Below are 26,389 nucleotides of genomic sequence, written 5' to 3'. Positions count from 1 at the left end.
GTGGGGCCCCCTCGCTTATTCAGTGGCCTCAGGGCTCAGAGATTGTATACATGCCAATTTAGGACTCTGGTTTGCCCTTTCTCCCTTCTGTCTGTGAGCACCAACTTTAACTGTTTTGAAGGGACGCTGGGCTGGAGGTTGAGAAAGTGCACTGGCCCACACAGTACAAGTGGTGTCTGCTCCTCAAAGCTGTGTGACTTTGGGCAAGGCTCTGCCCCTCTCTGAGCCACAAGTGTTTCCCGTAGGTGGTTTCTGAGGGTGATTTCTGCTCAGAGATTCTAGGGCTCGGAGACCAAGGGGACACTGCCGGTCGCAGAATGGACGTAGGGTTTGTGCACAGGTGTGGTTTTGCCAAAGGGAACTGTGTCTTCTAGAGCCACGTAGGTGACTGTACCTTCTTGATGGCCCTACTTTGCTAGGATGGCAGGCCTACTGTGTGCAAGTGGGTAGAAGGATGAGAAAGAAGGGTGTGAGAGGATTTTTGTTTAAGTAGGTGGCTTGTAACCTTGAGAATCTAGTGAAAGTCACGGATCCAGGAAAACGCTCGCATGTGGAGTATTTTGAATACCATTTAAAATGGGGTTCACGACTCTGGTTGAGAGATGTCTATGAGCACCTCCTCCCAGAAGCTCCCCGACCCCCGTGCTGCATTCCCAGCATGCCCATGTCCTCCTCCTTCTACCCGTGCTCCTCAGAGAGGCGGCCATTACCTGTTCTTGCCTGTCTCCCCGGGGAGGGCAGGGGCCAAGTGGACTGTCCCCTGCATGCCCTGTGCCTGGCACTCTGTGGGTGCCAGTGAATATTGGCTGAAGGGAACTGGGGCCTAGCTGGTGGCACAGAAGCAGGGGTGGCCTGGCCACATTTCATGGGGCAGTGCCTGCTCAAGTTTGAGTGGGCTCAGAATGGGGCCGCCTCAGATGCAAACGCACAGGCTTCCCCAGGCGCGGGTTGATGAATAGTTGTGGAGGCACGAGACGGAGGTCGCCTGTAAATGATTCTGCTGCCCGAGAGGGGCCGGGCTGCGCTGGAGGGGAAGGACATTCGAAGGGCAGCGTCACGAGGCCTCTTCCTTTTCTTCCCACCCTCCTGCCCACTGCAGCTGGAGCAGAGCGAAGCCAAGTGTGAAGATGCCCTGAAGACCCAGAAGGCGCTGACTGCAGACCTCGAGAGCATGCACAGTGAACTGGAGAACATGACGCGGAGCAAGAGCCTGGTACCTGTCCCTTCCTGAGGCTCTGGGGACCCGGGCCAGCACAGGCCTCTCAGCTTGTGTGGACCTACTGTGTGCTCAGCACTATAAGAGGGAAAGGTTATGTATTGTGGACCTACTGGGTGCCACCTCGGAGGTATAGGCATCCATTGTAGACCTACTGGTGTTCGACACCCTGCAAATGCAGGCGTCCTACTATGAGCTGAGCCTTGTAAAGGTATAAGGGCATATATGCGGGTCAGCTGTGTGTCCACCTCTGCAAAGGTAGGTGAAGAAGCCTGTTGTGGACCTAATGTGTGCTCATTACTGTAGAGGTGCATCTGATGTGAGCCTGTTGTGTGCTCAGCACCCTGAGAGGGATCACAACTTCCTGTTGTGCGCCCAGAGCATGCTCACCACTGCAGTGGTTCTCAGCCATCTGTTGTAGTCCTACTGTGCACTCACCATCGTAGCGGGGACTTGGCCATTATCGTCGGGTTACTGCATGCCCAGTCTCATCCGCAGAGACAAAGGCAGTCCTCATGGGCCCACTTAGCTCACGACTGTAAGGGACCCAGCCACCTACTATGGACCTGCTGTGTGCCCTCTATGGAACAGGGACAAACGGACATATGTTATGTATCCATTATGTTGGTGAAAATTGGGCATGGGTTTCTAAGTCCCCTGTCTGGCTATACAGGGTTGGCTTAAATTTATACTTCACGTGTGAAATCCTAAAGCTTAGGCGTAGCTAGAGATTTATAGGCAAAAGCTTGTCTGGAGGTCCCTATTGGCCCTTTGGTCCCAGATTTTATTTGCACTAGGTTAAGAGGAAATTTCCCCCCTACCCGCCAGCCCCCCAACACTGCTGTCATACCCACAGCATGCAGTGACACACCCGTGGCCACCCCTCCGGGTAGTTGGTCACGCACCTGACACACCCGTAGGTGAGCCCCCACTTGCTGTTCGTCAGTCCCCCTCCCATCCACCGTTCTGCCTCACCCTGACCCTTGTCCTGCCTCCTGCCAGGTGGACGAGCAGTTGTACCGGCTGCAGTTCGAGAGAGCGGACCTGCTGAAGCGCATCGACGAGGACCAGGATGACCTGAACGAGCTCATGCAGAAGCACAAGGACCTCATTGCTCAGGTAACAGCCGTGCGGGGAAGAAGGCCCGGTGGCCCTGGGCTGCGTCCGTGGGGGATACCGAGAAGGTGAGAAGGTTGGGTCCCTCCCTGGTCTGGTCATAAGACCTCCACAAAGTTATGTAGGGATTGTGATCCCTCTAGAATAAAGGCCACGAAGATGTGTGGGAACTGTGAACGCTCACGGGGCCTTTGGGGAGGAGACGTCATCTTCAGATGGCGTGTGCATCTCTGGAGGACATCTCCACTAAGAAATTTTTGATGTATTCGTACATCTATCCATCCCTCTACCCACTGAACATTCATCTATTCACTGTCCATCTGCTAATCAATCTACCCATTCTCCTATCTACTCTTTTATTTACCTACCCAACACCTATCCATTTATTTATCCATCCATTCGTTAATCTGTCCATCCTTCCACCCATCTGTCAACCTCTTCATCCACCCACCCGCCCACCCATGCATCCATCCATCCATCCACCCACCCATGCATCCATCCATCCATCCATCCATCCGTCTATCCATCCATCTATCCATCCATTATTTGCTGAATGGATGCCCACCGTGTATTAGGCACTGTGTGAAATGACAAGGATGCTGTGTTGAGTAAAATCACACCCCATTCCTGCCTTCACATAGCTTTCTTTAGTGGGCTGGGCAAACCTTATCATACAGTCGCTCAGAGCAGAGCAGGGAGACTTGCAAACTGAGCTAAGAGTCCAGAGATCAAATGAACATAGTTCTATGAATCCTGACCTAGGTTGGAGGTCAGGGAAGGCTTCCCTGAGGAGGTGGCCCTTGGATGGAGGTCTGAACAAGGAGCAGGAGTCCGTTAGATGGGAGTGGAAGAGTGAGGGAGCAGCACACACAGAGGGCCTACGACAGTTCATTTGTGAGGCGCGAGATGAGCTCTGCGAGGCCAGCAGGGGAGAGCCATCTCGCGGCTGTGATGCAATTGGATTTCATCTTATGTGCGATGGGAATCGGTTGGCAAGCATTTTAGGGGCAAGAGCAGGAGAGGCGCAGCCAGGATGCCGCCCTAGACTGTCAGCTCTGCAGTGGCAGGATTCGCCTGTCCGGCCCAGTGCTATATCCCAGAGCCCAGAAGAGAGCTCGGTGGGGAGTAGGAACTCGGGAGACACCTACTGAAGAAATGAAAGCTGTAGTCCAGGGGAGAGAGGACGCGGCGTGGGCCAGGGAGGTGAAGTGGAGGTGGGGCAAAGTGGATGAGCCCAGAAGACAGTTAGGAGTCATGTCAGGACAGGGAGAAGCAGAGGCTTTGGGGTGCAGCTGAGGGAGGTAACAAGGACCCCTGGCAGATTTCTGATCTGATTTGGGTAACTTCCCAGCAGCTCCCTTCAGGAGTGGTGAGCAACTCCCCCATGACTCTGTCCCCCCAGAGGAGACCCACGGGGAGTGCCTGCCAGGCCTCAGATGCATCCTGTGGAGATGGGATCTGAGGGAATTTCTGCCAAACACAAATAATAATAACAAAAAGAAACCAATTATATCACTGACATGATAACCGCCACAAAAATAGCCCATGCCATCTTCTGCATTTGTGAATCATACTTTTGTTCAAAGTTTATTTGTGTAGTTACAAAAGCAGCATATTCATATGCCCATTGTAAATAACTTAGATAATAATTGCACGTGGAAAATAAAAATTGAAGGACCCTCTTGATCACTGGAATCCCTCTCATTGGAGATAATCGCACTTATCAGTTTGGTTCTACTTTTTTTAAGGCACTTTACTCTCCATTGTCTCCTTTCATCTCGGAACCAACCCTATGTAGAAGGGCTAAGGAGAAACGATCAGTCCATTTTACAGATGGGAGTACTGAGGTGCAGAAAGATTCTGGGGCTTGCCGTGGCTGGTATCTGGCTCTGGAGCCCTCGTTACCAAACATTCAGAATAGTCCTCTTCCCTCAGCGTCTGGTCCTAGTCCTGTGGCCGGCCCATTTCTGTCTGGGCTCTCCAGGGTGCCTAATGAAGTTATAGACAGTTGACCAAAGCTCTGGGCTTATATAACGGGAGTGACTCTTTGAACAAGGAGATAAAGGATGTTGGAGAGAATGTGACAGGTGCCCTTTGGGAACTACCTACTGTCAAAGAGATTCTGAGAAATTTAGACATCTGTGTGTGGGGAAGAAGGGATTGCTGGGGGCAGTTTCCCAGCAAAGCCTGTGGTCTCAGGGTGATTTTTTTTTTTTTTTTTTTTTGGGTCTCTCCAGTCTGCTACTGACATTGGGCAGATCCAAGAACTGCAGCTGCAGCTGGAGGAAGCCAAGAAGGAGAAGCACAAGCTACAGGAACAAGTATGTGCTCAGTGCCGCCATATTGTGGGGGAGGAAGAGAAGGGTTCCCTCCGGGACCTCACACTTTGGGTCCTGGAAACTGTCATTCATTCATTTATTCATTCACTCAACTTCAGTCCTGTGCCAAATGAACTGACAGCAATCTTAAATAGACACACACTCTCCTTACCGGTGCCTGTTCAGCATCCAAAGATGCCCCGTGCAATGAGACTCATCAGCATGGCAGGGAAGGGTTTTCTCCCTCTGAGAAATGGCTCCAAGGAAATGGGATGCTCTGCACAAGACAGGACCGTCGTCCTTTGTGAAACCTCCCTTTGAATCATGGTTTCTCCAGGCATCTCTGAATTTCCCTCGTTAGCTGGCGGGCCGCTATTACCCAGGAAATTCTCAAAGCACTTCCTGGACTGTTGCATGAGCCTGCTTAGAGTGACTGTCACAAGTGCCTGCGTGTCACGCAGATGTCTGCAGGCACAAAAATGAAGAAGTGGGGTTCAAGGAAGGGAACTGACTTGCCCAGGCTCATCCAGGGAGAAAGATGGAGACAGGTTTTGAACTCTTGAGATTGGCGCTTGGCTGCCACTCACTTTGGTTGTATCCTCTGAAGCTGCAGCTTGCTGCTCACAGGCGGGCTTTGCTCCCCTAACAGAGCAGGGAAAGGAGGTAAGAGAAGCACTGATTGAAAGTCCTGTTTTGGAGGCGGAAGGCCCAGAAAATGTCACCTCCCAGCCCTGAGACTCAGGGGCTGGGTCTGGTATGGGGGTCCTCAGATTGGAACCTGCAGTTCCTGCTTGTGCATTCACCATACGGCACCTGTGCCGAGAAGGAAGCCGTGTGAACAGGCCTGGGGCTGGGTCCCGCCTGTGCCTCATTTCATGATTCGGGGCCAACAGATGGCCAATGGACCCCTTTCGTTTGCTCCCAGCTGCAGGTGGCTCAGGTGCGCATCGAATACCTGGAGAAGTCCACCGTGGACCGAGCCATTGTCAGCAGGCAGGAGGCGGTCATCTGCGACCTGGAGAACAAGACTGAGTTCCAGAAAGTGCAGATTAAGAGATTTGAGGTACTTGCTAATGTGTAAATATCGCTCAGGCCTAGAGAAGTGAGGGAGGCCTTTTCTGTTAGCTCTGTCCGCCTTTCCACCATCCCTCTATCCACTCCTGTGCCTTTATCTGGATCTACATTACTCATCCATCTCCTGTACAAGTTCCTTCTCTCCCTCCTTCCCTCCTTTCTTTAACCACCCTGTTCCACACACTACCATTCAGCCACCCACTCCATCCGACCACACAGGCCAGCATCATCCTCCCTCCATGCGTTCTTTTTCCTCTCTCTCTCCGTTCTTTCTTCTCTTCCTTTTTTTTCATTAGACCTTGATCCCATCTGCCCATCTTTTTATCGGTTGATCTAATTCCACCGTCTCCATCTACCCACTCATCCACTTGTGCACCCAGCACTCGTTTTGAGCAGACATTTCTTTCCCGTGTATGTGAGGCTGTTTTACATGTATGACACAGATTCCGCTTTCTAGAAGCAGAGAGCTTGGTAGGAGATGAGGGTAAGATATGTGCATAAACACCCAGAATATGGAGAAGGGGCTGTGCGGTTTGGAGGACAGAGGTCCCTTCAGGCGGGGGAGTCAGGGAGGCTTCCAGGAGGAGGTGGCAGTGATGCTGGACCTTGAAGAACGAGTAAGACTTGGATGGGCTGGGCTGGAGCTCAATGGTCTTATTCACATTTAGCTCTCTAGGCCAGTGACAGGAGACATTTGCAGAGGAGATTATCATTGTCAAAATCCTTCTACCCGAGCTGCCCCACTTGACATTCTCTGCAGCTCCCTGGGACAGGTAGGATAGAAGGAGAAGATGGCCCCAGAGGGGTCCAGCAATTTAGTCAAGATAAAGCCAGGCAGTATCTGTGGCAGGAGTGGACTGACACTGGCCCTCACCCCATCCTGGCCCCAGGCTTTAATTTCCCGGCAGCCAGCTGGCCCACCCACCGTGTGAAGGTGCATCTGGACCATGAGAGGCTGCACCCTCAAGCAGAAACATTTCCTCCCAGTGCCCCATTGGGTATCTGGTCTCTAAGAATTCTGCTCTGGGTGAAGAACAAAGAAAAATCTCGTCTCCGTCCTGACCCTCAGTGACTCTCAGAATTTCCTTCTGATGGGGATCCCTCAAGGCCTGCTTGTCTCTGCTGATTACCTGAAACCTTTGATCTGCTATATATTAAATAATTAAATACACGATGGTGGGCTCTATCATGTATCTTTTTTTTATTTGATTCTAGCACAGTCACGTGATAGCAGAGAAGGAAAGAAAACTGGTGGAATAACTTTCAGTGGCGGATTCTATCTCCAAACGCACTTTTCCCCTCTGCCGCCGTTATTTGAATTTAGGAGAATCCTGGGTCCTGGAGATGGGGTGCCCTGGGGACACAGTTTGAGAACTACTCTACGTCTTATAGCCCACCTGCTGTACTTTGAAAGTGTTGCTGACTTCCATTTGAAAGGCGAAGGAGAACTGAATGATTAGGCTTTTCCTCAGTCTCTGATTGGGAAAGGGGCTCAGAGTCCTCAGTGTGGGCCTGAAATGTTCACGTGGGGCCCGTGTTGTCAACACTTGAGCATTTGCCCATCGGGATCCTTTGGCTCCAGGCTTGTTGGCCCGCTAAAGAATTCTGCAGAACAGCCTTCGGGTTTGTCTACCATCGAGGTGGAGGTGCCCCCAGCTCTTTTCTATTGTTTCATTGTGTCCCCGTGGATTTCCCCCCCCGAGGGAAAGGAAACACACCATAAAATATTGGAGCTGAGGCTCATGGGAGATTAGTTCCTTAACCTCCCTGTTTTACCAATCGGGAAGTGGAAACCCATGTCGGGGAGGGGCTTGTTCCCAGCTCAGTATTCTCTCCACAGACCACCCACCTCCCAAACGGGGAGATGAGGGAAGGCCGCTGTACGTGTGAATAATTCCCAGCCCTTCTCTGAATGTCCCGTGTAGGTGCTGTCATCATACCCGTGTCTCAGAGGGGTTAGATGACCAGCCCAAAGTCGCTCTGCCAGGAAGAGGTCGAGCTGGGATTTGAACCCCAATCATATTCAGAGGCAGGGCTCTCGTCAGTGTACTGCACTGCCTCTCAGAATAGCCGTTACCATTTCCTAGATTTTCAAAGTAAATTCTTTATCGTATCAGAAATGAGAATAATTATCCTGAATATAAAAACACAGAGACTCAGCAACGGATGTCTCTTCCTGGAGCCCCCAGTTTCCCACCCCTGGCCTCTAAGTGTGAGCTGGGCGTGTGCTCTCCACCCCTTTAGGTCCTGGTCATCCGGCTTCGGGACAGTCTGATCAAGATGGGCGAGGAGCTCTCGCAGGCGGCCATGGCTGAGTCCCAGCAGCGGGAACGCAGCCAGTATTACCAGCGGCGCCTAGAGGAGCTGAAGGCGGACATGGAAGAGCTGGTGCAGCGGGAGGCGGAGGCCAGCCGGAGGTGCATGGAGCTGGTGAGTGGCATCCCTGACCGCGGGTCCTGTGTGATGGATGGTTTGAGACCAGGGAGAGGCGAGTCTCTGCGACCTACGGGAATAGGCCGGAAGCAGGGCGAAACCGGAAGGGGGCGGCAGAGAGACGACGCTGCCATTGGCTGCAAACCCCGCAGGCGGGCCCAAAGTGGACCAGTGGCATTCACTCTGGGATGGTCTCCTAGGTCCTTTCTGTCTCAGACTCCAATTCCTGCCTCACACGTTCCACTCCAAAGGCAGGTGTCCTCATGGGAAGAGGAAAGAGTCAATGTTGATTAAATGTCTACCTTGCGTGAGTCTTAACATCCCTAACATGCTGTAATCGCCACAACCCTAGGAAGTCAGAATCATCCCATCGGGAAGCTGAGGCTTCAAAGCAGTGGGATAACTTGTGTAAGATTACACCTAGTAAAGGTCAGTGCTACTTCTGGACCATGAATTAGCAACAACAAACACAAAAGATGAAAACAGTAATGTTCAAGCCCCCATGTATTAAACACGTGCTGTACGCCAGGCTGTGAGTTAAACACTTGTCATTTAAAATCCCCCTGTCAGTATTGCAAGGTAAGTACTATTCTGATCTCCATTTTACAGATAGGGAAACTGAGGCACGGGCACATCAACATGTCAAATTGAGGCTCCGAATGGTGCCGTCACTTGCCCGAGGCTGCATGCTAGTGACAATGTGGACCCAGGTCTGTCCAACTCTATAGTCTCTGCTTTTATGCATCTAGTGATGCTTTGCTCCCTGGTGTGGTCCAAGGAACATTTGAAAATTTGTCTCCAGCCCAGTGGGTGGGTTTCTTCATCATTCGATGTTCTTTTCTGAGAACTGTTTCCCCGCAGAGATCAAGAGCACCTGAGGAGCCTGCTCCTCCTTCTCCCCTTGAGGCTAAATAGCCCTAAGACTTAGGTTTTTGCTTTCGGGACTCAGGAGGCATCTGGCTCCCCCTCTGCCCCCCACCAGGGAGCCTCTCAGTCACAGTCATTAGCTTCCTTCCTGCCCAGTCCACTCTGGTTTTGTAACAGGTCTCACCAAATTGTCCTATAGCAGGCATATATCTCTGGCCACTGCCTGCCGTGGGCAATGTCGTTCCCATCAGCTTTGCCCTTGACGAGCCAGCAGGTGAGGCTCTGCACAGAGGGGAGGTTTCCAGACAAAGTCCAGGCCCATGACTGGCAGCTCCTCCACCCGTGTGGCCCTGGGAGGGGAAGGCTCTTCCTCCCTTCGACAAGGAAACGTTACCCCATTAACCAGCGCTGCTTCCGAGGCAGCTGAGCTCCCCGCCTGCCAGCTGTGGCCGGGAGCGGGAGAACATCCCCAGCCTTTCTCCTCGGACGTCCTCTGTAACTGGCCAGACACCCAGGCCTTCTGGCCAGATCGAAACGGGCTTCTCTCTGCTTTGCTCTGTTGCTCTCTCCCTTTCTTCTCCTGTCCTCTGCTTCCCTCTCTGCCCACTTCACTCTTCCTATCCCCTTTCCCAGGGACACATGAAGATCTTTTAAGGCCCTAAAATACTGAAAAGATTACAGTGCAACCCCCGTATATGAATCAAAACAGAAATAACATAAAACTGTAAAACACAAAGCTTGCATGTATGCTGGGATTAGACCTGCATCCTTCTCTGTCTTCTTCTAATTGCAAGATTCTGGAAAAAATTACCAAGGCTAAACTTTTCTCTTTATTTTAGGGTGTTTGTGGCTGGGAGGTATATTTCTTTTCTAGGGCTGCCTTAACAAATTACCAAAAACCAGGTGGCTTTAAACAATAGAAATTGATTCTCTCGTAGTTCTGAGGGCCAGAAATCTGAAACCCAGGTGTAGGCAGGCTGTGCTCCCTCCGAAGGCTCTGGGGAAGAATCCTTGCTCGCTCTCCCAGGTCCTGGTGAGTCCAGGTGTTCTTTGGCTTATGGCTGTGTCACTCCAGTCTTTGCCTCTATTGTGACACGTCTCAAATATCCCTCTGGCTTTTTCTTGTAAGGACACCTGCCACTGGATGTAGGGCCCAGCCTAAGGCCAGGCTGATTTCATCTCGAGCTCCTTATCTTAGTTGTATCTCGGAAAGACCCTCTTTCCGAGGAAGGTCACATTCACAGGTTCTGGGGGCCATCACCTTTGGGGCAGGCACTCTGGACCCCACTACAGGAGAGGGGGCGTGTTCCTGCTTTGCTGGTGTTCTGCAGTGGTCCTGTGCAGCTTCTTATTTCCTCAGTAATTCTATGCAGGGGCTCAAAGGGACAATGGCAGGTGGGCGGACCCTTCCTAATTGTGGGTGTCCCCAACTCACCAACCTTTTGTCCTCAAGCATGCTCCTGGCCTTTGGGATCCAGGATATTTTCACTGGGAGAAGAGAGCATGTCGTATTTTCTTATATTGCTCATTTATTCATTCAACATATATTTATTCAACACCAGCTCTGGGCATGGCACGGGCATGGGTGTTGGTGGGGAGGGGCAAGGAATCATAGGCCCCTGCTGGGTAGATGCTGGCAAGGTAGACAAAACCCAGCTCTGTGGGAGACTTCAGTGTTCACTGCCACTTTTAAGATGAACTTGGACTGAAGCCCCTCCCATTGGCGTGGCCTCCTGGAGCTTTCCCAGGTTTCTTAGGAGATGCCATCTCATCTCTCCTGGTCCATGTCCATGTCACTAATGTGCCTTCCTCCACCCCCCTCTGTAAGACAGGGATGGCTGCTTCATGCCGTGTGTTCTCTATAAGCCCCACCCAACACCTGCAAAGCAGCCAGGGTTCCGGTCCTTTCCTCCATGCACAGTGTATGTGTCCATGCACAGTGTAGTGTCCACGCACAGTGTAGTGTCCACGCACAGTGTACGTGTCCATGCACAGTGTACGTATCGATGCACAGTATGTTCCTACTGTGCGCCGAGCCTCATGCCAGCTGTTGTGCATCCAGGGCAACCAAGACACTCTCTTGCCCTCAAATTGCTCCCATGGAATGGAAAGATACGGCCAAGGTCATTGCCTGTGTATTTGATACGTTCCTCTGTGAGGGGTGCTCAGAGCTGTCACGGGTGATGCAAGGTGTCTGTATGCTGGCATTTCAAGGAACTTGCCCCTGTCACCACCACAGATCATTTCTGTGGGTAAAGCATTGCCCTCTCCATTTTCTGTGTATGAAATTCAAATCTCCCTGGGGGGAATGGAATGATTTCCTAACTCCCTAGTCCGAGCATTCCTTCTTTCCTTCCTTCCTTCCTTCCCTGGACAAATGTTTGTTGAGTCACTCAGTGCTCTGGCCCTCTGCAGATGCTGCCTTCTTTCACACTCACGCCAACCCCAGCGGGTGGAGAATGTGCAGGCTGGCACTCTTTGGGGGCCTTGCCTGGGGCTGCAGAGCTGGGGTTGGCAGTCCTGTGTGTCCAGCTCTAGCTTTATCCCTGAGCCTCCAGTTCTGCCCTTTCAACCCAACGCTGCTGAAAAATGGCCTCTGCTGTGGGTGACAAAAAAAAAAAAAAAAAAAAAAAAAAAAGGACCCCGCACTCTGGGCCCTGGTGAGAGGCGAGAAGGGCGTTGATGGATCGCCCCTCCAGGCTCCTTCCCGCCTGTCCCCAGCTCCAGCGTCTGACACCCTCGCGTTGGTTTAAAGGCTGCGAGTTGGTCCGTGCGGATGATTTACGCCCTTCGCGGGTGCCCCGGCACGTCCTGACCAGGATCAATTATCCCACTGACGGAACTTCTCTTCCCAGAAAAAAGAAAAATGAGGTTTTGCCATTAATTTTAGTAAGTGTACTATTCCTGGCGACTCCAGGAGCCATTACGGAGAAAAGAATCTTCTGGCTCTAAATCATTCAAGTCCCTTTGTCACTGGAGCGATGAGACAGCACATCTGCGGGTTTCTCTCCTGCTGGTTTTCCGTCGTTACAGAGCCCAGTGGACACCACCTTGGCCCCAGGGTGGCCAGGGGAGGTCAGGGGCAGCGGGGAGAGCCTGAGGCGACAGGAAAACCTGCCCCCTGCCTGCTTTTGGCCTGTGCACCTGTTTCAGAGGCTGCACCCGGTGGGTTCACCCTTCATCACCTTGGCCCAACTCTCTCGTGAGCCAGGTGTTTTTTTCATAAGCTGCTCAGACGTTGAAAAACTTCAGTGGTGCTTCTGCTCACTCTTAGACTGACCCAAGCCAGAAATAGCAGTGATCTGTCGCTCCATGGCTCACACCATTAATAGTCAGGCCTGTGGATTTTACCCTATTTAGGTATTTTTCAAATCGATACCCTCCTGTCCCATCCCTGCTCCCTGTGTCTTTATTTAAATCACATCCCCTCTGGTCTAGGCCTCTAGAGTTGCCTTCTAACCTGTATCACCTCTTGCCCTCCATCCTTGCTCCTCCCAGCTGAAGATCTTTCCAGAGGGGATACACCTTGCTGTGTCTGTTCTGCTAAGAAGTCTTCCGCGGCTCTTTACTGCCTTCTCAGCACAGCACAGCCATTTCCCAGAGCCTCTGAAACCCAGCCTCTGTCGATGTCCCTGCCTTTGCCTGCCTCCCGTCACCTCGCAGGTTCTACTCGCGCACGAGAGCAACTGTTCAGGACCCAGCACGGTGTTACTTCTTGACTCAACACCTTTGTTCTCAGGAATCCTGTGCTGCCTCCCCAGCCTTCAAACTTCAGATCAGAGCTCCCTCCAGGAAGCCCTCACTGTCATCTGCACCCTGTACTAAGTTAACCACTTCCGTTGTGCTCCCACCTCCCCGTGTGCTCCCCGCACCCCATGCACGGGGCACCCAGTTAGTGCACTTGCCTTTGCTCTCATCTCTCTAGACAGAGCCCCCCTGAGAGCAGGGCTGCATTTTATTTGACTCTGGGTCTCTAGTTCAGGGTCAGGCATAAGGCAGGGTCTCGGTCATTGTTTGATGAATTGTTTCCTCAACATTGTGAACTTCTGCCTCTCAAGAGAAAAGCTCAAACAGTTTGTGTTACAAATTGGGACTTTTAGATGGACACACTTCAGTTGGCTTCCTGGTCCTGCGCCTGATGTCATGGCACATACAGACATGGACGGACCAGGGGCTGTGCCAAGGGACACTCGTCATTGAGTTTAGGGCCCACCCTATTTCAGTATGACCTCATCTTAGCGAACGCTGTCTGCAAGGACCCTGCTTCCCAAAGGGCCACCTTCTGGGTTTCCGAGTGGCATGGATTTTAGGGGAGGCTGTTCAGCTCACTGCGGGGTGGTAGGAAGGGCACTGGGCCTGGGCAGCTGAGTTAACATGGTAGAACCTCAGTCCCCCAGGTGAAACAGGAGCACATAGTGCAGCCAACCTCACTGGGGGGCTGTGAGGATCAAACGAGGTGATGTACACCAAAGTGCCGCGTGGTGGCATACAGTCAGTGCTTAATAGATGCTGCTTTGCTTTTCTTTCTCCTCACTCCTCCCCTGACTTTCTGCGTAAACTTTATCTTAAGCCTGCCAGCTTCACATCCACACCCCATCCCGTGCCCCTAATGGTTGATGCGATGCTAATTTGTTTACCAGTCACTGCGTGTTGGGTGAAGTGCTTTGCATGCACCTCTCACTTAAGTCTCACCCCTTGAGGGAGTTCCTCACTCTTTTACTAGTAAGGAACCTAAAAGCTGGAGGGCTGGAGCAAATTCTCCTAAGTCACATTCCCAGCAAGGGGCAGAGTGGGAACTCAATCCCAGGTCTGGCCAGCTCAGACCCACTGTGCTATGGATCCGCTTCAGACACATAACACTGCTGGTTCAAGTCCACTTTTTAACAAGTGAGTCATAAAAATGAATGTTGCTTTTGATTCTGTAATCCAGGGTTTCTCGACCTTGGCGTTAATAACATTTGGGACTGGCCAATTGTCTGCTGTGGGGGCTGTCCCGTGCCCTGGAGGACATCTAGCAGCATCCCTGCTCTCTACCCACTAGATGCCAGCTATACCCGCTCATCCCCCCCGGAGTTATCAGAATCAAAAATATCTCCGGACATCGCCAGACGTTCCCTGGGAGCACGATCACCCCAGATTAGGAATCACTGCCCCAATGTCACCAAACAGTGACCCTTCAGGTGACACCCGGAGTACTCCCCACTTTACAGATGGTCACACTGAGGCTCAGCGGGGTGGCTGGCTGTGCCCAGGGTCACAGAAAGACTGGAGAGGAAGGGAGAAATTCATGGACAGACACGGGAGGGAGCGCAAGCGCCCGCCCGCACAGGAGCAGGACAGTAGACGGTCCAGCCAAACTCAGGCCCAGCCGCCCACGGCCCCACAGGCGGTCTCACAGCAGACTCTAATTCTGAGTGGAATTGAAGGCCTTGCTGCAGACTGTGTGCTTTTAATAACGTTTAAATAAAACATGGGAGCGCGGGTGTGATCTCCTCCTTGAGCCTGGCTTGTCGGCTGCCCGGCACGGTCATAAATAGTTAATAGACAACCACTTACGGCTGTGCTTCAGTTAAACCCAGCACCCATTATGTACGATCCGTGAATTATTTATTTGCTGTTACTTTGGGGTATGTTTTCTACCTTCCGGGGGAAAACAACGAAAAAAAATGTGAGGCCTAAGACAGATGAGGGGCCAGCTGCGAAGGCCTCATCGGCCCTCCGTGTTAGCGAACAGCCCTGTGCGGACAAACCCTCCTGCGACGTGAGTGAGGCCTTACAGTGACTTCGGATCAGAGGGCGCTCTGCCAGGCCACTGGGGAAAAGCTTGGGACAGGGGTACAGTAGTAAGTGGGTAGCAACGGGCTCCCCGGGATAGGCGGAGTCCTGGTTCTAGTGTTTGCCCATCTCTGTGGCCTGCCTCCTCCCCTTCGGGCTGTCCCCTGGCTGACAGTATGACGCCGGTGAGTGGGGAAGTAGGAGGCTGGGCGCAGGAGCGCACCGTGACACATTATGCGCCACTTAAAGGCGGGCATGTGTTTGGATTCGGAGACACGCGCCATTGGGCGGTTTTGTTGTTGCCGTGTGCTGTGTGCCATGTGCTGTGTGCCGATCGTAGAGTGCACTTTCGCAGACCTGGGCGGTGCCGCCCACGACACTCCTGGGCTGCGTGACACAGCCTATTGCTCCTAGGCTACACGCCTGTGCGGCGTGTTACTGTACAGAACAACGCAAGATTCGATGAAGTACGAGAGCAAATGATGCAGTTAAGAGACAGTAAACACGCGATTTATGAGGCTGCTGTTGGTTTAGCACAACACGCTGTTTTACAGCAAACCTTTTTTTTAATAGGCAGGAAGAGCGCACGCTGAAGTAAAGACAAGGAGTGTAGCCCAGTGATAGTCATTTACTGGCGGTACCAGGTGTTCTGTATCGCGTATAAGCGGTGGTGCTACACCCGTTTACGCCAGCATCGACTCAGGCACGTGGTAATGCGCTGCCCTACTGTGTGTAGACGTCTGGGGCAGCGCTGGGTGACGGCAGGGTTTCCGCTCCGTTACAATCTTCTGGGACCGCTGTCCTCTCTGCGGCTCATCTTTGAGCGGTTGTCAGGCAGTGTGTGACGGTATGTTGACCACACAGATGGGAAAGACATCGCTTCAAAAGCATAGATAACAATGAACATGTTAGTAAAATAAGTTGGAAGCAAGGTGTTTGGAGTATGTGTTCCCTTTCATAAGATTTATTTAATCGGAAGTTTACATCACTTACTTTTTAATAATAGTTGTGTTTAGCAACTGACTCGCAAAATTCCTGAGAATTCAGCAGTCAGCTCTTGCAAGCCGGTGTGAGCTGGAGCTGTCAAATCACTGGCTTGGTGTCTCCTTGGGTGGCGTCAGCGTGCCCTGCTCAGGAGGCTGTGGGGGGTGGAAGGAGCAGAGGTGTGGAATCAAGAGGCCCTCTGGTCAAATTGCCTGGCTCACTGACGGTCTTTCTTAAACAAAATTATGTGACCATCAGAACTTAGTGTTCTTGAGGACATTCTTTCCACCTGCGTGTAAACTGGGTATGATCAAATCCACTCGGAAAAACTACACAGTAATGCATGCGATTCATCTAGCTGTGCCTGTCCCCAGCACGGGGGTCCCCAACCCCAACCCCGAGGCCGAGGACCTGCACCGGACCGGGCCTGTTAGGAACTGGGTCACACAGCAGGAGGCGAGCTTGAACATAATGCACTTGAATCATCCCGAAACCACCCCCTCCACCCAACCCCCGCCCCCATCTGGGGACCAGTTGTCTTCCGTGAAACCAGTCCTTGGTGACAGAAATCTTGGGACCACTGTCCTAGCAGACGAGGGCATGGTGGCTCCTTCATCTCCTCTTCTCTACTTTCTCCTGTCGTCTTAGAATCTGGCCACGTCTGGCGAGGGCCTTCAGAAGCCCAAAGCCAGGTTCTGTTTGGTTTTCATGTTTGTTTCCATCTTTTCTTGTTTTGTTTTTTAACCCCCCAAACACCCATGTTCCCCAACTCTAGGTCCGAACACAGCTCCCTCCCGCCCGCTGAGCTGGGGCTTCCACCAAACCTGTGTTAAGGATTTCATTTTTTAAAAGCTCTCGGTGCTTTCCTCCTGCAAATGGCTCTGAACCTCAGAGCATAAAGATGAATTATTTTGGCTGGGAACCGAAGTATTTAAAAAGGCATTCCGGATGGAGGGCGTGTGGGGCCGTGAGTTGGGTGTAAATAACACCTTTATGGCTCTCCTGACGGGGAGCTAGCTCTCCTAATTACTGCTCTGCTATCTCAGTGTGATCCAAAGGGCCCGCCACGTTTACACACTCCCTGGTCACAGACCACCGTCACTCCCCACTCTTCCCGGCCGCTGCGTTCTCAGGGAGCTGACGGGGGACAACGTGGGCATTTACATCACGCCCCCGACTCCAGGCCCCCGACTCCAGGCACCGTGGTGTCCTGTCCGTCCCCCCACAAAGGTTTCTGTACAGACAAACAAATAAGTACAGCTCGGTCCTAGGAGGGGCTTAGGACCCAGTCCGCCTGCCCCCAGCCCCCAGGCACGTTTCCTGAAACAGAATCCTTCCACGCCCTCTTGGTCCCAGACGTGAGTGTGCCTGTCTCGATTCAAGAGGTGTTATCCTCTAATGAAATGGGTTCCTTTGAGTCTGCCTCCGAGATGAGATACCTCGATAATAAAATCTATTACCGAAAGCCTACCTGGGAATAATTGGGTCTGTTACTCCCCGGCTAGTGGCTTGGTTTCTGCACTGAAAACAGGCACTTGGGTAATTAATCAGAATTCCAAGTCACTAATACCAATTACAAATAACGGGGGGAGTCTCGAGATGGCAAACAGAAGAACAGATACCAATCTGGTTCCCTGAGACTTCATCCGTTGAACTTTTGTCACTTGAGGCCTCCTGGAAATGAGAGCACCTTGACTCTGCAAAGTTAATTACTCACAAAAAGATAGTGGGTTGGGGGGGAGATGGATTGTCGGTGGCCCCGAGAAAACGTAGGGGCCCCGGATTGGACTCTGAATGTTCTGAATTCATCTAAGCTGTAATGTGGTTTGAAGAGTAATTCATCTCTTTTTGGTGCTTTTTTGGGGCATGGGGGCTGAGAGATAATAAAGGAGAAGGCCACCTCTGACTTTGAGGGTAGAGCGAGCAGACAGAAAGAAAACGGTTTTCTCTGGGAGAGTACGCTGGCGCGGAATTACAGGTGCACGTGGTGCGAAAGGACGAGGCAGCCGGTCGAAGTTACAACTCTTGGTTGTGAATGACAGAAACAGTTCAAATTGGTTTAAGCAAAAGGGAGTGTTTATCTGATAAAAAAAAGTCTAGTGACCTCCAGTTTCAGGCCCAGTGGAATTCAAGGACTCGAATGATGTTGCCTGGCTGAATCCGGTGTGCTGGGGCCAGCAGGCTCGCCTGAGCTAACTGTGCACATCTCTCCCCAACTCTGCGTTGAGCGACCGGTGTTAAAGGTCACGTTGGTAGAGTGACATTAGCCACTGAGGGAGAGTCTGTACCGTGGAAACTGGCAAGGGCTACAAACCAGGGCTTTTTTCCGCTTCCGGAGCCAGAAGGACGCAGGCTCAGTCTGGACAGTTCTGGGATCCATGCCCAGCCCTGGGCCCAGGGGTAGAGTCCGCCTATTCTACCCACATGGACGAAGAATAGGGGAAGGAGAGTTCCCCCAAGGAGAACTGGAAAGGAGAACTGGTGCCAGAAGTGGGAGTGGCTTCCAGAGAGGCGAGTCTCTCCCATGGCCACTGCGGGTCCAGGTCCACGTGCCTTGTGCCGCGCTGGCTGCTCTGCTCTGCCCACGTCCCTTTTAGTGCTGTCTTCTCTTCGTGGTCTCTTGCTTCCCACCTGACTTTATTCTCCTGGGTTTTGTTTCTTTCCCGTTATTTCTGGGGCTTGGAGGTCCCAATACTAGGATGGATCAAAGAGGGGCAGAGAAGGCTGGAAGGGCAGCCTGATTTTCTTTGCGTCTTCCCCAGGGAGGGGCTCACACAGAGGGAGGGACATGCCGTGAAGGTGGGGAACCTGGATTCCAGCCCCATTTCTGCCCCTAACTGACTGCAAAGCCTTGGACTTGCCTCTCCCCATGCTGGGCCCACTTTTTCTATCTGTAAAGTGGGCCGGATGATCTCTAAGCTTCTTTCTGCTGAGACACTGGGCACGGCTAGCCCTGGTTGGTCAGGGGGCCACAAGCTCTGGGAGTGTCTCAAAGGGCCGGAAGTCAGGGTGGCAGGCTCCTCTGGCATGAGCACATCCCTACACCCCAAGACCTCTGCACGCAGTCACAGACTCTCAAACCTGAAGGTGTGTAATCTTCCTCCTTGCTGAGCTCCAGCCTCCGACTCCACTTAAGCATCTGCCAAGTTGGAGAAATGACTGCCTCTAACAAAATCCTCGTAGACACAAGTGCATTCCAGATTGACCCGATACCTGCCCCACAGCTGGATTACAGACGGGTCACCTCATCTCTGGGGATTTGGTTTCAAAGGACAGAGAGATACCCCCATGCTTCGCTTGCTTATAGACAGCAAGGAGTTACCCTAAGATTGCCAAGTTTTGTCTTATTTTTTTTAAGTAGCCAAATCCCCTTTGAAATCCATAGCTGATGAAGCTCCCGGGTAACTAGAGGCAGAGTTCTCCATCAGGTCACGCTTACTCTTACCTGGGCCCCAGGGTAACACCGCAAAACCCGTGGTCTAGGCTGGAGGCGGGGCATCGGCGGACTGCAATCTGTGGGCCAGCTCTGTTGGAACAGAGTCCCAACTATTCATGTGTTGTCTATGGCTGCTCTCACAGTACAAGGCAGAGATGAGTCGTGACAGACACCACTTGTCCCATAAAACCTAAAATATTTACTATTTACCCTTTTATAGAAAAAATAGATTTGCTTATCTTTGCCCTAGAACATTGCTTGGCACATATTTTAAAAACGCATATTGAATGGAAAAAGAGCGGGACAGAATGGGCAAGAACTGGGAGTAAGGAGCCCTCGATGCAAATCCTAGTTCCAGCACTGTGTGACTTTGGTCCAGATACTCACCTTCTCTGTGTCTCTGTTACCTTGTAAAATGGGGGTCGTTCTTGCAGCTCCCTCACTACCTCGTGGGGGAGATTTAATGAGATAATGTGTTGAAGTGCTTGCCACAGTGCCTGGTCCTCAGCAAACTTCCTATCATCTTATTGTCATCATTGCCTTAGACCTTGCGGCTGTTCTAACAGACTACTACAGGCTAGTGGCGTATGCACAGCAGAAATGTAGTTCGTGCGCATAGTGCTGGAGGCTGGGAGGTCGGAGATCAAGGCATCTAACGGTCACGTTGTAGTGGCAGCCGTCTTCCTGGCTCCTGGCTGGTGCCTCTGCGCTGTGTCGTCGCAGGGAAGAAGGGTCTGGGGGTCTCTCTGGGCCTCTTTTATAAGAGCACCGGTCTTGTCCATGAGCCTCCACTCTTCTGACCTAATCACCTCCCAAAGGCCCTGCCTACTAACACCATCTCATCAGAGGTTTGGATTTCAACACGTGTTTGGTGGGGGGAACTCAGATCATAGCAATCATCTCAGCACCACCATCACCATCACTACCACAATTTCTGTCATCAGATAATCATCATCATCACCATCATCATCGTCATTGTTATCACTACCACTGTGACCACCATCAGCATCCTTATCCCCATCACTATCATCGCCATCATCATCCTCATCACCATCATCACCATTATCACTACCAGCATCACCATTATCATCACCAGCACCACTATCATCGTCATCCCCATCATCATCATCATCTTCAACATCATCGTCACTGGAACAGTGGCACAAAGCGGACAGCATCACCCACGGAGCGCCTTCAAGAGCAGGCGAGCTCTGACCTTCAGAGCAGAGGTCAAAGCCTAGGCCAGCGGTTGGATCATTTCCAGGTTGACAGTTCTGGAAGTTCTGTCCCTGATGTGCTACACCCATGTTATTATCTGCGGGTTCACAGATGAGATGCCTCCTCGTTTGTGCTCCGCGGCCCAGGCATCAGCTTCATTGGAATTCTGCCCTTTCCCCAGCCTCGCCTTGGCGGCATTCCAAGTAAATGATGTGGAGCGCGTCCTGCTGCAAGTCACCTCTGCCGCCCACACAGATAATTAGAATTAACACATTTATTTCTCCAACAGCATTCTCATCTTCTTCCCCCCAAAGTTTTCAAATGGAAAAAGAAAGGCAAAAACAAGCTGTGTCGGTCCTTGTTTAGGGAATTTGCAGCTGTCTGCAGATGGCACCCACCCAGCAGGGCAGAGAGCCAGGTGTCCTGTTTGCGTTTGTGGGACAGGACGAGGTCAGTGCTGTTACCAAAGTTCGGGGGCAGAGGGTTAGAGACAAAGCAGCCTGCTGGAGAGAGCCTTACAAACAAACACTCAGTGGGGACCCTCCAGGCTTTGGCTTTTGTGACCTAATTGCTGGGTGGGTGGGGAGAAAAGAAAGACTGACGTCACTTCTCAGCAAACAAAAGGAAGGGAACTCAGGAAGTAAGACGCTTTTCATTTCTTCCTGACAGCCTGGCAAAGCCTCCTGAGCTTGCGCCCAGGTGGCAGTTGCATGCTCCGTGCCAGGGATCTGCAAACGTCTTCTGTAAAGAGCCAGGGAGTGACCATTCTAGACGTCGTGGGCCATGCCTGCTCTGTCACAGCTGCTCGCCTCTGTCACTGTAGTGCAAAAGCAGCCATAGAAGATCCATTGAATGAATGAGCATGCTGTGTTTCAATAAAACTTTATTTGCAAAACCGGACAGTGGGCTGGAGCTTGTCCATTGCGCTGTGGTTTGCCAGCTCCTGCTCCAAGCTCTGTTAGAAGAGAAGGTGACATAGGGGACGGACAGCAGAGGTAGATGAAATCCTGTGCATCCCGGGCACGTCTCCTGTCTTCTGAGACTGTTTCCTCATCTGCAAAATGGGTTATAAGGCGATTAAAGGAGTGTCTTGAACTATTAAATGATAGATAAATAATAACTCGCCTGCTCCCTCCCCCCTGCTGAAAATCATGAGGCAGTGAAACTGATTGAGGAAGCCTGCGGGAGTGGTTTCCGGTCGGCTCCAGCTATGGCCACAGGTTCAGGGATGCAAATCTTTTTGTAGCTCATTAGACAGGCTAGCGGCTCCGAGTTTCCCGGGGGTGGTCCTGCTCCTGTCCATTCCAACCGATGTACCCCAACACCAAGATGCCGCCCCTGGGGCGGCCGCCCCCATGGCCATCAAAGAGGCGCCGCCCCGGCTGGAAACCCCCAAACCAGTCGGGACTCTGTGTACACCCTCCTGTTGTTGGAGCAAGCGGTTCTGCTGTGGTCTGACACGGGGCCATCGTCAGAGACTGTGTTCGCAAGTCAGGGATGCGGCATTTTAAATCCAGTAATTACGTTTGCGTTTTCACTGGTAGGACTTTCAGACAGGACCTGAGGGACACTTCTGACTTCCGTGTGGTGATACTCATAGTTCACGGCCCCTTAACTAGAGGAGGGGAAAAGATTGCTCTTCATTGGGAAAGTGTAAGTAGAACCTTGATTTGTGATTCTGTGGGTTTCCTGACTTATTTTCTGTTACAGATGTTAGCTGCAGGTGCAGTTTAAGTTGGCTGATGTATACGTTGTATTCACTTATTGTTGTTATTAGTATTGCTCTTGTTAGTATTACTACTTATGTAACAGCCAATCATGTATGCCAGGTCCAAGCATTTAATTCTCCCAAATGCCCTGTGACCAACCACCTTGCTTTTCCCAGTGGGATTCGCAAACCAGCAGTCTTGGCTGCAGAGATGCAGAATCGTAGGCCCTGCCCAACCCCTCTGAGTCACGACCTGCTTTTTAACAAGGTCCACCTGAGGGTGATGCGTCTGCACGTGGAGAGCCTACTGTAGATACTTCATCTTGACTGTGTCACAGGTGGGGACGCGGGGGCTTCGAGAGGTCCGAGACAGGACTCTCCCCCATGCAGACCCCAGCCTGTGGTCCAGAGACCACCGTCTCTCCCAGAACAGCATCTGGCCCCCTGGAGGTAATTCCGGGAAGAAAGGGCCCCTCCGGGCTGTTGCTAACATGCTCCCTGGTGCTGGGAGAGAGCCAGAGAGCTTGTCCTTGAACTGAGGAAAAGAGGAGAGAGGCCATCGGAGCCAGCACCTGGCTTCTGGAGTGCTGGCCAGCCCCCGTGAGCCTTGCCCTCAGTAAGAGGCAGGAGAGGACCCCGAGTGCCTGGGAGGCCTGGATTGACAGACCTGGCAAGCGCCAGAGGGCCCCGGCTGCCAGTAGGATTTGATGAGGCTCTTCGTCTGAGAGGCACGCGCCACCCGGCCGTAACCTTGAGATGTGGAGGGAAGGGAGAGAGAGCACACCGCTTAGCAGTTGTTTTTCTTTCCTGCTGAGTCAATGGATGAATAAATGGGCCATGAGTGGCCAAGTGGCTGATATAATTTTAGACTCCATCAAAAGGAAGATCACAAAAGTGTGTGGAGGGAGCTCCCGTGTCTTTATGTCCCGTCTTTATGTCCCGCCGCTGGGAGCCCAGGCTTCCAGCTGTGAGAGTGTGAGCGGCACCTGGAAGGAGGGGGTGGGGGCAGCCCAGGCGCAGACGCTCAGTACCTGTCTGCGGCGTGGCCGGCACTCACACAGTGCTCTGCATGCCCCGCCTGATTAAATCTGCACCTTCAGTGGTAGGAGCGAGGTGATTGTTCTAGCTGTTTTACACGTTTTAAAAGCAGTGAGGTGCCTTGCCCAAGGCTAGACAGCTAGGACAGATTGGCACCAGCATGTGTCACCAGGTTGTTAAAATTCAGATTCCAAGTTGGCAGGTTCAGGATAGGGCCTGAGAATCTGCATTTCTAACCAGCAGCCAGGCAATGCCCGTGGTGCTGGGCCAGGGACCCCACGTGGGACAACTGGCACTATACACACTTCCTCCCCCTTTCAGACCCCCGGAAGTCACGGGGAGGGCAGGTTTACGTTTCTAAGATGAAGTCCTGTAGTGGGAAGTGGTTAGTTCAAGGTTCAAATTCACCTCTGTCCAGGGTCTGTGTCTTTTTAACAATAATTCCTACCATCTACCCTTCTGCCTTCAGCTTGACTCTCCACGGGGGTCGATTTTACTCCTTAGGGAGTATTTTGCAACAGCTGGAGGTATTTTTGACCAGCGTACCGTGGGGATAGGGGTGCTGCTAGTGTCCAGTGGGTAGAGGCCAGGGATGCTGCTCAACATCTTGAAATGCACAGGGCTGCCACCTTCCCTCCCCGCAGCAAAGAAGTATCTGGCCCCAGGTGTCCGTGATGCTTATATTCTTCAGTCCAGAAAATAAAAACCCACCCGAACTCCTCTCTGGAGGCCTCCCGGTGCCCTTGAATTGGAGGAGCTGGAGAGCCTTTGAAACCCTCCCTTTGATAAGTGGCACGAGTAAGTGAGTCCCAACTACCCACAAGGCCCATTTCCCAGTCAATTGGTGGAACCTCCCACTGCTTCAGGACGAGGCCAGGGTGCTCAGTAACACCCTCTCTCACCTCAGCAGTTGGGAGCCGAGCGAACCGAAACTATCACTGTCTTAATCTCTGGCCATTCCCACGCCTGGATGTACTCTGTTTACCGATGTCTTTTGGTGTTTATGTCATGAGCACTGTCTTCTCTGACAGCAGCTCCTGCCTCCACCCTGTTCCCAGCCAGACCGCTGTGACTGTGGTCCAAACACAGGGCAGGCCAGAACCTGGCAGTGGTCCACCATGCCAACAGCATCTGTCTGTGTCCTCCCCGGTCCATTCTCAGGGGCACATGTCTAATAACGCCAGACCACTGATGAGCGTTGGTTTACTGGGAGAGTGTTTCTCCCTGTTCACGTGCTTTCACTCGTGACGGTCCCTTGGCCTGCTGAGCACCCCGGCTGGGGCTTCAGTCACTCCCAGATGATTGGATTTGCCTGAAAAGAGAAGCCCATCTCTGGAGTGGGAGGCAGCAGTGGGAGAAATAATGACCTCGTGCGTATTCAGCTCTTACCGGCTTGCAAAGCCTTGGAAGTGACGTGAGCCTCACAGTATTCTGTGTGGGAAACGGGACCCTTCCCATGAATCGACGACTGCTGTGGACTTGGGGAGACAGACTGTGGGGTGGTCACTGGGGCGTGGGGAGCTGGGGGCAGATGTGGGACCTCTTTCTGGGTCTCGAGTCTGGTGCTGCTCTCAGTCTCAACCCTGTGCTCTCTCTCCCTGGCAGTTCCTGGCCTAGCTGTTGGGATGCGGTCATTTTAGTCACTGTTGGCCCGAATGACTTTGTTCAAGGCTTCTGACTCCTGTATTTATAGGTGGTGTTTGCAGTCCCAGCCAAGCCTTTCCTGGGGTGCCCTGGGCACACGAGGATACCAACGGGGACGAGGCCTAACCCAGGCCGCGGGGCTGGCACGTGGGCAGTAGTCATTGTGTCTAATTCATGGGTGTGTTTGTTTGAATTGTGACAGGTCAGTGAGGCAGTGGGACAGAGTACGAGCATGTTTTGGTGGAGAGGGGACAGGAAGGGTTTGGGGACCATTTGGGGGTACTAATATGCTGTGGCCAGTGGGGGGCAGGGTTGAGCACACTGGATGAAGGGGATAAGGGGCGAGGGCAACAAAGCATCAAAATAGAGGAGACTGTGGGAACTTGCCACACTCCCCAAACTGCCCCCGGCAGTTCTGAGAGCAGGAAAGGGGCTGAGGTTTACTGAGCACCTTCTCCATCTTACACAACGCGTCACACACCTTCCACCCATAATCCTCAACTCGTCCCAGGGCACAGCGACGCACTCATCGTTCCCGCCTCACAGATGAGGAGACAGGCTGAGGTAGGTGGGCGACAACTTGCCTAAGGTCAGGCTGTACGTGGTGGAGCTGGTTGCAGGCCTGTGTCTGCGTGGGCGAATTGAAGCCCGGTGGTGGGAGGACCCGCTGCATGCTGCCCCCGCCGTGCACGCCAAGCTACGAGAATCTAAAGCTGAAATGTGGTCCATGCGGTGACTTGTACTTTCCAGGCAGTGCTCTAGGCACTTGGGATATAAGGCTGAGCACAACCCTACTCCTAAGGAATGCAATCTAGCAGGAAATTGGAAAGGAGAAAATGTTTGCAACAGAATGGGGTAGGTGCTTACCCCAGTGGCTTGTACAAATCCTAGAAGCACAGAGATGAAGGCAGGTAATTCTATGCAAGGGAGCCAGAGAGGGCATCGTGGAGGAAGTGATTGTGGAATGGGTCTTGAAGGATGAGTAGGAGTTCACTTGTCAGAGCAGGGAAGAGCATCCTGGGTGGAGGACTGGTAGGTGCAAAGGCACCGAGGCATGAAAACTCATAATGAAGTCTATGGGAATGACCGGGTATGTGGAGTGCAGAGTATGAGCCGTGGAAGAACAGGAACCTCGGAGGGTGGGCTGGGGGGTGGAGACTGGGAAGGGAGCTGTAGGCTCAACCACAGAGATTGGACTGTGGGAAATGAGGAGGCCCTGGGGCCTCTTAAGCAGGAGAGGACCTGGTCAAATGAAAGAGATCCTCCCTTACCGCTTTATGGAAGGCAGCCTGCAGAGGGGGCTGGATCAAAGAAAGGAAGTTTAAGACTAGAAGAACCCTTAGGAGGTGATGTCAGTGAACAGAGAGCAGGGGAAAGATGCAAGGCATGAGCCCATTGCATTGGTAAAATACCTGAGGCCCAGAGAAGGGACTTAGTAACTTGTTCTCACGCTAGCTTCTTTGGATACAAAATCCAGTGGCCAACTGAGAAGCTTCAAAGTCCATCTTCCTATTTCTGCAGTCGCATGGCGAGTGGGCTGAGAAGATATATGCGCTTCATTT

The 26,389-nt window shown here is 52.3% G+C and overlaps 1 protein-coding gene across 1 annotated transcript in view; it reads left to right on the top strand.

The window, feature by feature from the left end:
* MYO18B (myosin XVIIIB) overlaps positions 1-26,389 on the top strand; it is a 219,972-nt gene that overhangs the window by 150,231 nt on the left and 43,352 nt on the right. Inside the window, exons 35-39 of the mRNA XM_053928945.1 lie at positions 1,100-1,213; positions 2,219-2,335; positions 4,570-4,653; positions 5,576-5,713; positions 7,969-8,154. Of these exons, the coding sequence (XP_053784920.1) occupies positions 1,100-1,213; positions 2,219-2,335; positions 4,570-4,653; positions 5,576-5,713; positions 7,969-8,154 (639 nt within the window). The remainder of the gene's footprint in view (positions 1-1,099; positions 1,214-2,218; positions 2,336-4,569; positions 4,654-5,575; positions 5,714-7,968; positions 8,155-26,389) is intronic.

The sequence above is a fragment of the Desmodus rotundus genome, chromosome 7, assembly GCF_022682495.2.
Source record: "Desmodus rotundus isolate HL8 chromosome 7, HLdesRot8A.1, whole genome shotgun sequence".
Lineage (NCBI taxonomy): Eukaryota > Metazoa > Chordata > Mammalia > Chiroptera > Phyllostomidae > Desmodus > Desmodus rotundus.
Note: the sequence above shows the minus strand (reverse complement) of the source record. Positions and strands in the feature narration are given on the sequence as shown.